The sequence below is a fragment of the Leptonychotes weddellii genome, chromosome 15 (assembly GCF_054177405.1).
Source record: "Leptonychotes weddellii isolate Sample4059 chromosome 15, ASM5417740v2, whole genome shotgun sequence".
Classification (NCBI taxonomy): Eukaryota; Metazoa; Chordata; class Mammalia; order Carnivora; family Phocidae; genus Leptonychotes; species Leptonychotes weddellii.
In genome coordinates, this window is record NC_138383.1 from 16,517,699 (window position 1) to 16,528,358 (window position 10,660).

Consider the following 10,660-nt stretch of genomic DNA (forward strand, 5'->3'; position numbering starts at 1 on the left):
CCCTCTCACCCCCACTCAGGGAAGGAATGGAAAGATCATTGTTGTTAGTCTACCATGTGCTCCTGCTATCAGCGTGAGGGTCCACTGACAAATGTACCCAAAGCAGGCAAAGACGGGCTCCTGGGGGCTTAGAGGCAGGAGGGGTGCAGGGAGGGTCTTCCCCAAATCTTCAACAGAGACCAGCTAGCTCTCCTCTTCCCACCGGGCTCCATCTCCACCACTGGAACCCCCGCCCTTCTCAGGCTTTCACCATTCTTTCCCAGAGAGGCACTCAGTTTGTAATTTAACTCTTTCCTCCAGACCTTGTGGGGTTCCTTTAGAATTTTGCAACAAATGGAGCTACAGGGGAGTGACTCCCCTGCCTGCTTCTTTGATAGTTGTTGATATTATCTCATATTGGGACTTCACACACATCATCATTTAAGAAAAAGCTAGTTTTAACTTATAATGTTGACCACCCGCACAAATCATTTGGGGGAAGGTTATACATTTTGGGAAGGGGGCTCTGCTGAAATCCCCAGGCTTCATACAATTCCAAACAAAGCCCCACATACGACTTCAATTACCACCAAACATTTCCAGGTCCCCTCCCCCAACATAAACTAACACACACAAACACATCGAAGTAGGGGTTCTAATTTACTTTCTCCCTTGTCCCAAAGACTGCCAACAAAGGGTGATAAGGCACCATTTCCCCCATTTTTTAGCTAAAAAAAAGCAAGGTCTGGGGCAGGGAACCTCTTCTGCACCCCACCCCCAACCAAGTAGGTCGGGGGAGAGGGAAAGAGGGGGTGTGGTTTGGTTAAACTAATAAAATGTTACAACCCTGTTAAATACAATTAAAGGGCTAGATCTCTAGAAGATAATTAAATGCACTTTATTATGATTATTAGCTTTTAATTTGCACTATTATCAAGAAACAGGAGACGGTGAAAAACCGAGTTCTGTGCCACACTGGTTCCACTCTACCCCTCGATCTTCAAATCAATCCTTTGGAATTAAAATTCTAAAATATTCCGAATAGTTGAGGGCAATGATGTGTATTGGACACTGCAATTCTCATACCAGCGTTAAAGACACTTTAAGAAAAGTCTTGCCTTTTATTTTGGGGGGCTTAGGGGGAAGATAAGAAACATCTGTTATAAACATTCTATCAATCTTGTGATATAGAATGTCATGTAAACACCCAACCCCACCCCCCCCACACACAGTCACAAAGAGCCTGCCCAGAGCCTTCTTCCAAAGCAAAGATACCCACTTTTTTTTCTTTTCTTTCTGGACAAGTTTGAAAGAAACCAGTCTTTTGTCAAAGGAAAACTAAAAATCCCACCAGCCCATCGGTCCCCTCCCTCCAACCCAATCCATTTTTATTGCTGTTTTGGGGGGGGAGGAAACCCCAACAACAAAAACCTACACATAACACACGAACCAACCTACAAACTTCTAATCTGAATGCCAGAGAAGATATTAGGTTGGGGGGACTGGCGGGGGGCGCGGAGGGGGGGCAGCGGCAGGGAGCCAACTACGGGGGAAGGAGAGAGACGCACGGGCATCTCCAAACCCCAACATTTGCGAGCTAATGCTCCCCCTAAAAATGGAGACAGTCGGGATTGGTACTCAAGGTACTCAAAAAGCACTACAAAGCACTTTCTGCTCACTCCAAGCGCTTAGGGCAGCAAGCTGAAAAGAAGAAAAGTCAAAGAGAATAAAGATCTTCCAGCCTGTAGGAGAGTAGGCCAGTGGGGAGTAGGCCATTCTGCACCCCATCTCACTCGCTGGGTTAGGTCCCCCCCTACGTCTTCTCTTTTGGGAGTGCTCCAAAGATCGAGTGAAGTAGACAGGACATGTGGGGAGAGAAAGGGAATAAAACAAGAAGAATCCAAGTCTTGTTCAAAAATACCCAACAGCTTCCACAGGCCCAGCGTCAGTGAGAAGGCTCACAAATTTGGCTTTGGGAGTTGAATGTAACCAACTTCCAACTCCTCACAGCAAACACCTCTTCCAGGAAGCCCAGCCCTGCCAAAACACCAAAAACTTCGAACCAAAGTAGGCGATGGTGTTTGAAAAGGGCACTGGAGAAAGGAGAGGACCCCCCTCAACGCCTCCTCCTCTCATTCCTCAGACCCGGTGCCCCTTGCCGCCCCCCCCCTTTTTTTTCTCCGTTTTTCGTTTAAATAGAAAATATATAATTAAATTTACAAGACTATTTACAGTTTTAATTACAAACCTGATGGGGGTGTTGAACAGAGTTCTCTTTAAAAAGCAACCTAAAAGAGAAATGGTTTCGATTGTTCTTTATTAAAAAAATAAAATAAGGAGTCTGTAGGAGGCCTCCCCCCACCCCCCGCAGAGGCAAGCCCCGTGCTGGGGACCGCCCCGGGGCCGCGGCGCTGGGGCGGCCCCTCACACGGTGGTCTCGCCGTGCCGGCTGTTGGTGAGACGGGTGTAGAACTTCCTCCACGAGTGCAACGTCTTGCCGGACCAGATCCAGAAGCCCGACGTGATGCCCACGATGAGCGTCATGAGGTATTTGATCATGTAGACGGTGAAGTCGGGCGACATGCGCGGCGTGTAGTGCGCGGGGCACGGGATGGCCAGGCTCTTGCAGTGCTGGCTCACCCACGAGCGCTCCCAGTGCTCTCGAAAGGCCTGCTCGTAGAAGTAGCAGGCGATGACGATGGTCGCGGGCACGGTGTAGAGCACCGAGAAGACGCCGATGCGCACCATCAGCCGCTCCAGCTTCTCCGTCTTGGTGCCGTCGTGCTTCATGATGGTACGGATGCGAAAGAGGGACACGAAACCGGCCAGGAGGAAGGACGTGCCTATGAACAAGTACACGAAGAGCGGCGCCAGCACGAAGCCCCGCAGCGGGTCCAGGCTGTTGAGGCCCACGAAGCACACGCCGCTCAGCAGGTCGCCGTCAATCTGGCCCATGGCCAGGATCGTGATGGTCTTGACGGCCGGCACGGCCCACGCGGCCAGGTGGAAGTACTGCGAGTTGGCCTCGATGGCCTCGTGGCCCCACTTCATGCCCGCCGCCAGGAACCAAGTGAGCGACAGGATGACCCACCAGATGGAACTGGCCATGCTGAAGAAGTAGAGCATCATAAAGAGGATGGTGCAGCCCTCCTTCTTGGTGCCCTGCACTACCGTGCGGTAGCCGTCCTCGGAAAAGCGTTCGTTGCACACGACGCGCTCCTGGAGCACGAAGCCCGCGATGTAGGCCACCGAAACCATAGTGTAGCAGCCGGACAGAAAGATGATGGGTCGCTCCGGGTAGCGGAAGCGCTGCATGTCTACCAGGTACGTCGTGACGGTGAAGAAGGTGGAGGCGCAGCACAGCACCGACCAGGTGAGGATCCAGAGGCGCGCAAAGCGCGTCTCCTCCTGCGAGAAGAACATGGAGCCGTCGGGCCGCGCGGGCTCGCAGGGCGCCGCGCAGTCGCGCTCGCCCAGGAACTTGTAGCTGAGATAGGACGGCACCTTGAGGACGCGCGGGCAGTGGAACGGGTGCTCCAGCGTGGCGTAGCGCGGGGGAGAGCCGCCGCCGCCCGGGCCGCCCGGGGTGCCCCCGGCCCCCGGCTGCAGGCCCGGCGGAGGCGCGGTGGTGAGCAGCGCGGGCGTGCCGTCCTCAGAGTGGTTCTGGCCCACGCAGATCTGCTCGGCGCCGTGGCGCGGAAAGTGCTCGCAGCGCAGGCGCTCGGGCCACTGGAAGCCGAACTTGTTCATGAGCGCCTCGCAGCCCTGGCGCGCGCGCTCGCAGATGGAGCGGCACGGCGGGATGGCCTGCTCCAGCACGGTGCACACGGGTGCGTACATGGAGCACAAGAAGAAGCGCAGCTCGGGGGAGCACTGCACCTTCACCAACGGGTAGAACTGGTGCACCTCCAGGCCCGCGTCCTCCTGGTTCGTGTGGCCCAGAAGGTTGGGCATGATGGTCTGGTTGTAGGCGATGTCCGTGCACAGAGGGATGGAGATGGGCTGGCAGAAGCCGTGGTCTGGGATGGAGATGCCCTTCTCCCCGTGGAACTGGGCCGGCCCGGCGGCGGGCAGCAGCAGCAGCGGCAGCAGCAGGCGGGGCAGGGCGCTGCGGGGCCGCATGCTGGCCGCCGCCCCCTACTCGGCTCCCGGGCGCCCCCCGCCCCCGCCCCCAGGCCCGAGACCGCGCGCCTTCCCCGCCGCCGCCTCGCCGCCGCCTCCCGCGCCTCTTTGCAAAGTTTGCTGGCGGCCGCAGAGTTGGGGAGGCCGGGCGGGGGAGGGGGCGGCGCGCCTGCCGGCTAGCTCGCCGCGGTCCGACTGAGCCGCCCGAGACACCGCGCGCGGCTTGCCCTCTCTCCTCTTCTTCCTCCTCCTCTCGCCTCTCCCCTCCCTTCTCCGCCCAGCGACTCCTTTGTGCGTTCCTCCAGCCCTCACCTCGGCCTCTCCGATCCCAATTAGTCGGTTTCAAGGGGGCCCCCGCCGGCGGCCCCGCCCTCCTCTCAGCCCCCCAAAAAAGGGATCCTTGAAACCGCCCCGTCGAGCTCTAAGCACCATCCCAAAATGTGCTCTCGGCCAATCAGATTTAAACCCCAGGACCAGCCCCGAGGGCTGGATTGGTCGACCACAACATAATGAGATCAGAAACCAGATGCCAACAAAACTTCTCCCCGCCGCCTTTTGCTTTTTAAAGAGACAAGCTATTATTATATTAAGGGCTGTTTGCCCAGCACGGGATTTCTCCGGAGTCGTGGCTGCGAGATCCGGAGACACACATTCCCCAGAACTGCGGCAGACCCAAGCCACTCAGCCCTGGATCACTCTTCTTCTGGGGGGCTAAGGCGCTCTCCCCGGTAGGGACTCTTTAAATCCTTGCCTCCGCCCCTGCTCCTAGAACCCCACCTATTCCAGTCCAGTTTTTCAAATCAAGTGAAAAACCTCAAGTTTGAGAAAATGTTTAAGAGAGAGAAAGACTTAAAAACGAGCGGCTCACAAAGACTTTTCTCCAGCTCCTTCTCAAGGAGTCCAGACAAAAGTTTCACCTCACCCAGTTACGTAGACCCCTAGGAGTTGGCCTCGCCCCTCCCCCTTAAACACACCCTTAAATAACCCTCTGAAAAATGAGAGCCTGTCTCTTTAAGAGCCTCTTAAAGGGGCCTGGACTCCGGGGCGTAATTGCCCCGTAGCGAGCACAAAGGAGCCCATTATGGTTCTTTGTGTTCGGTGGCACCTCAAAGTGAGAAAACTCAGGAACTTAGAGGCCCAGAGCTGGAGGGTTGGGGCGGGGGTGGAAGGGGGAGAGGTGAAGGAGAATGGCCCAGAGCTGCGGCTTCTCCCTCCCCCTTCTTCCGAGGCAAATCTTAATTATGCAAAGTAAAGTTTAGTTGCCATAACGAGGAGGTCTTAATCGAAAGTTAATGGTGGGGGGTGGGGGGTGACGGGCAGTTTTGAGTGAAGAGATGACTCTCTTAGGCCGTTTGGGGGCATTTTCCTCCTCTCTCCCCACCTCTGCCTCCGCCCCCTAAAAGCTTCCAGATACTGTCTCCTGGGAGAGAGAGGGGAGCTTTACCCAAACCTTAAGTGATTCCACACCAGAAAGGGGTGGAGTGTGTGGCGAGGGAGAGGCTGGGGGGTTGTGGTGGATTACCCACCCCTCCCCCCATCTCTCACCTGGTTGGGGATGGGTGGTGGCGGCCTGAAGGGTTCCTACTAGTTTGGAAGGGCCTTCTTATTTTCCCGTCCTAGGATTTTAAATTTGGGAAGGGGTTGGGGGGAGGGGCGGGCGGTGAGGATAGGAGGGATTTGCATGTAAATCTCCAGGGCCTGATACTGGATGATGGATCAATTATTTCTACCGTCTCTTCCAAGGGAAGGGGGAGGGTACTTAAAAAGAAAAAAGAAAATTGAGTTTTGAAAACCCTTTTGCTTCTCAGTACAAACCAAGTCATCCCAGCCTGGTGAGCTGTTTCCTGCTCCAGTCTAGAAAAGTGTTGCTTTACAAACCAAACAGAAACAACAGCAAAAGAAATTTGAGAGAAAGAAAGAAGAAAGGAATAGGCAGAAGAAAAAAAAAATTCTAAGTAGGTACATACAACAGATCCAGGTTTGACAGGATTCGAATTTTTTTTTTCCTGGATTGAATGATAAACAGGTTTTCAAGTTCTTTACAATATGAAAATGTTCCTTATTGTATCCTGGAGAAGTTGCCTTTTCACTACTTTAGGAAGAATATTTTCCTTCAAATCAGGGGGATGCGCTTTTTGCTCTCCATTCCATTTCCAGTTCACCCTGAAATCCACTTGGTTATAGAGCAGTCTGGGGAGGGGAGAGTTGTACGCTGGGGGCCCAAACCACACCTGAGGTGCTCCTCCTTCAGATCTCCCCCCTCCCTGTGTATGCCTGCACTTCTCTAGAGTGGGACCAAGCCTCTGAGCCGAGCAGGGAAAACAAAAATGAGTAAGACAGGCTCCTACTCTCCATTCAGGAAGCTCACCGTCTAATAGGAAATTGAGAGTCGATCTGCAATAGAAATGCAGCATCTTCAATTTCCTTCCACGACAAACCTGTTTTCCTGCCCTGGGGCCAGTTTTGAGTGACAGTTATCTCTTCCCCAGCCACGCACACAAAGGGGGAACTGGATGGGGAGAAAAGAAATCATAGGCATTCTTTTATTCACTCCGAAAAGCGCTCATTCCTTCAACACACTTTTATTGAGGCTTCTCCTAATTTCGAACCACTGTGAAAGTGCTGCGGGGGCAAATGCAGAGGAAATGGCGGCATTCCTGTCCTTCAGGAGTTTAGGGTATCCCGGAAGAACAGTCATTCTACTGAAGGAAATGCAATGAAATGAAATCACGATATGTCATGATTACTCTTGCCTTTTCGTGTGAGGATCTGGAGTGTGAACAGGACCAGAACCTACATCTTCAGATTTCAGGTTTATCCACCCCACCTTCCACGCCACAAACCCACCTTTCAACGGCAGGGGATCTGTAACTAAAGGAAATTAACAGATTCTCTCAGTTGAAACACTAGATGATATCATTTGATAGATACCACACTTAATTCTGATTTTTTTTTTTTTTTTAATTAGCTTGAGCACTGACCTGGACCTGATCCCTAACTTGGATGGTCATTTCACTTCTTTGAACCTTAGGTTCACCATCTGCAAAGTGGGAATGAGCCAGCAGATTTTTAAAATATGAGACTACACATCCAAAGTAATTTCAGAATTAACAGGAATAAATTTTATAATTATGAAGAACCTTTCAAAACAGGAAGTTACATGAATTAAATACTTACTCAGCAAACATCCTTGGATACACACACGGTAACTACTACCATTTATTGAGCTCCTACTGAGCACTGCACATATATTATGTGTATCCCCACACAGTAGGTATTGCATTGTGTTTATGGATGAAGAAACTACAATTGAAAATAAAATAAAATTCATTCATTCATTCAAGATGAAGAATCTGACCTTAGATGAGATTTGACAACTTTCTCAAGGTCACAAAGTGTCAGAGCTGAGATTTAAACCCAGGCCTGCTTGGCTCTTAAAGCTGTATTCTGTCCCCTACACCACACAGCCCCTGATGTCTTGTAAGAATTATGTGCTTTTATGCACTTAACAACTAGGTATTGATCACCAGACCCAACCCCTGTTCCTGTGGAGTTTACGTTCTAGTGGGAGAGGGAGACACATTCATCGTATGTCACTTAAATGGATGCAAAATTGCCACAGGATTCAGTGCTATGGAGGGAAAGTCTATGCTTTGGCAGCATAATACAGGAGGGAATCGGACTGAGTTGGGGAGGGCAGTGGAGGACTGTGTAGTTGTAGTGAGAAGTAGAATGAGGTAAAGAGAACCCAGATCTACAGGGCCTTGCAGACCATGTGTTAGGTGTTAGGTATAGAAATATGAACCTACCATCTCAAGGTGGGGATAGGCATTCCAGACAGAGGGAATGGCACGTGCAAGGGTGTGGTGAGATCAAATGGATGGAATGGGCAGGAAGCACAAGTATACACAAATTTGGCCCTGTTGGAGCCCTGTGTGGGAGACTGATGGCAGAGGAGATTTTAAATAAGCAGGGACCCTAGAAATTGTGCACCCAATCTGGACTCTTGCCGGTAGAGACACGCTGAAGTGTGGGGAAGGGAAATAGTCATGCCTATGCTTTATTTTTTAAAAAGATTTTATTTATTTGTGTGAGAGAGAGAGAGAGCACAAGCAGGGGGAGCAGCAGAGGGAGAGGGAGCAGGCTCCCCGCTGAGCAGGGAGCCCCATGCGGGACTAGATCCCAGGATGCTGGGATCATGACCTGAGCCGAAGGCAGACGCTCAACCAACTGAGCCACCCAGGCGTCCCCATGCCTAAGCTTTAGATAGCGCATTTGGGCAGTGGTGGGCAGCATGACTTGGCTGAGTCAGAGATACCAGTTAGGAATAGCTTACAAGAGTCAGGGCAAGAGATGTTGAGGGCATCCATTGAACTGAGGCCGTATAGTTGGAGAGAAGAGAGAGTAAGGGAGGAGGCCAACCAAGGTGTCTGACCAAGATGCCCTGATGTCATTAACGAAGCTAGGAAATGCGGAACGGGGTGCATAATGAGCACAGGTGAGCTGGTCTAAGCTGATGGTACATCCAACGGAAGGTGTCCAGAAAACAGGTGGCTATCCTAACCCAGGGGCCAGGAGGGAGCTCTGGGCTAGAGTCAGATCTGGTAACTTTATTCTATGGTTGTAGCTATGGGGGTGCTTAAGATCACCCAGAAAAGGTGGATTGGGTGGGAAGACCAAAGCTTTGGAGATACCAACATTGAGGACCAGGGGCTGAGGAGGAGGGGGAGGGAGAAGGAGAAGGAGCGGTGGGGCCAGAAGAAAGTCTAGCCAACATGTGAATGTCATGGGCTTGCTGACACTGAGAGCCTCAAGTCGGTTGAACATGAACAGTTGAACACAACTTGTTTCAGTTGTGACAATTAAATGAGGTAGAGTATGGCACTCACTTGACCTAATACTAGGCTAAAAGCTTGAAAAATAATAGCTCTTGGTTTTTTTTTTTTAAGATTTTATTTATTTATTTGACAGAGAGAGACACAGCGAGAGAGAGGGAGCACAAGCAGGGGGGAGTGGGAAAGGGAGAAGCAGGCTTCCTGCAGAGCAGGGAGCCCGATTCGGGGCTCGATCCCAGGACCCTGGGATCATGACCTGAGCCGAAGGCAGACGCCCAACGACTGAGCCACCCAGGCAGCCCAATAGCTCTTGTTTTTAATTCAACAAATTTTTGAACACCTACTAGTTGCAAAGCAGACAAAGTCTATAGAGACCTAGGTTCCAGCTTCGGGAAATTTAGGGTCTAGGGGGTGACAGTCTGCCATCTGCTGCAGAGAGCAGATGCTGTTCAGCCCTGAGGAACATTTCTGGTTGGTCTTGGGCTTCTGCAGTAGGATGGGAGCCCAGATGTCCCCAGTGCACAGTGCCAATACCACTTCTCCAAATCTTGAGGCACTGCTGTCAATCACCTCTCAAGTTACAAACCCTCGCATCTGGGATAATTGTTGAATGCCCACTGTAATGACGCTCTGCACTCCCGTTTCATGGGATGGTCTGCTAGAGCAGAAATCTCAACCTGACAGAACAGAGCAAAGAGCCTGTAGAGAGGAAAGAAACCTGGTCTGGGGCTCAGAATGTTGGGGCTGTGGGTTTGGCTCCACCCCGCATCTGCCGAGTGACCTTAGGCAAGTCAACTTACCTTCCTTAGCTTCAGCTCCCTCATTGGTAGAAGGGGATCATAAAAGCATTTATTGATTTTTACCTTTGGGCCAGATATAGGGAGCTGTGAGAATCATATGTTTGGATCATGGAAACTGTCCTTGCTCAAAAGGCTTGCAGATAAGTGAAAAGACAGCCTAGTCTACAATATCCAGCACACCATGGGCATGCTCAGAGACAGCACAGGGAACTTCTCATGGCTAAGGGGCTTTGCCCAGGGCTCCCCACTCGTACACAAAAATCCTCATGTCTCTGGCCTTTCATTTTCTTTCTTCTTCTTTTTTTTTTTTTTTTAAAAGATTTTATTTACTTATTTGACAGAGAGAGACACAGCGAGAGAGGGAACACAAGCAGGGGGAGTGGGAGAGGGAGAAGCAGGCTTCCCGGGGAGTGGGGAGCCCAATGCGGGGCTCGATCCCAGGACTCTGGGATCATGACCTGAGCTGAAGGCAGACGCTTAACGACTGAGCCACCCAGGTGCCGCTGGCCTTTCATTTTCAAGGGAAAGAGTTCAGGTAATTGCATGCATCCCTGTCTCCTTGCTTCTTTCCCATTAGAACCCCTGCCTTCCAGAGGAATCATCCCCCCCTAGCAAAGTTACACATCCTTTCTTCGTTTCCTCAATCCTGGGTCAGTGTTCTTTCCCTCCCGAAGCACTGAGTTCCCTCCATCCTAAAGCGTCAGTGGTGTGTATCTGTTCAGGAGGGAAGGACTGAGGAAGAGAACTTAATTTCAGATACTTTGAATCTCAAAGGTTTTATTCTCTAAGCAAAAATACTCTCAATGGGGAAAACAGGTTTGAGCCTTTAGAGAATCTACTTGGCTACGCCTCCCCTAGCCCACAAGGTATCTTTCTCTGCTGTGCAAGAATCTTCCTTTTCCTCCTCTCTCCCGAGCCTGGCCA

At 51.4% G+C, this 10,660-nt stretch overlaps 1 protein-coding gene and 1 long non-coding RNA gene across 2 annotated transcripts in view; one reads left to right on the forward strand and one right to left on the reverse strand.

Annotated features, from left to right (window-relative positions):
• Positions 1 to 2,279: 2,279 nt before the first annotated feature.
• Positions 2,280 to 4,626, reverse strand: FZD2 (frizzled class receptor 2). Its single transcript, XM_006735853.3, has one exon. It carries the CDS (start codon positions 4,099 to 4,101, stop codon positions 2,404 to 2,406), a length of 1,698 nt encoding a protein of 565 aa, XP_006735916.1. The 5' UTR covers positions 4,102 to 4,626; the 3' UTR covers positions 2,280 to 2,403.
• A 76-nt stretch (positions 4,627 to 4,702) lies between these two features.
• LOC145717325 (uncharacterized) overlaps positions 4,703 to 10,660 on the forward strand; it is a 19,500-nt gene continuing 13,542 nt past the window's right edge. The window contains exon 1 of the long non-coding RNA XR_014140460.1: positions 4,703 to 4,829. This is a non-coding gene — a long non-coding RNA (uncharacterized LOC145717325). The remainder of the gene's footprint in view (positions 4,830 to 10,660) is intronic.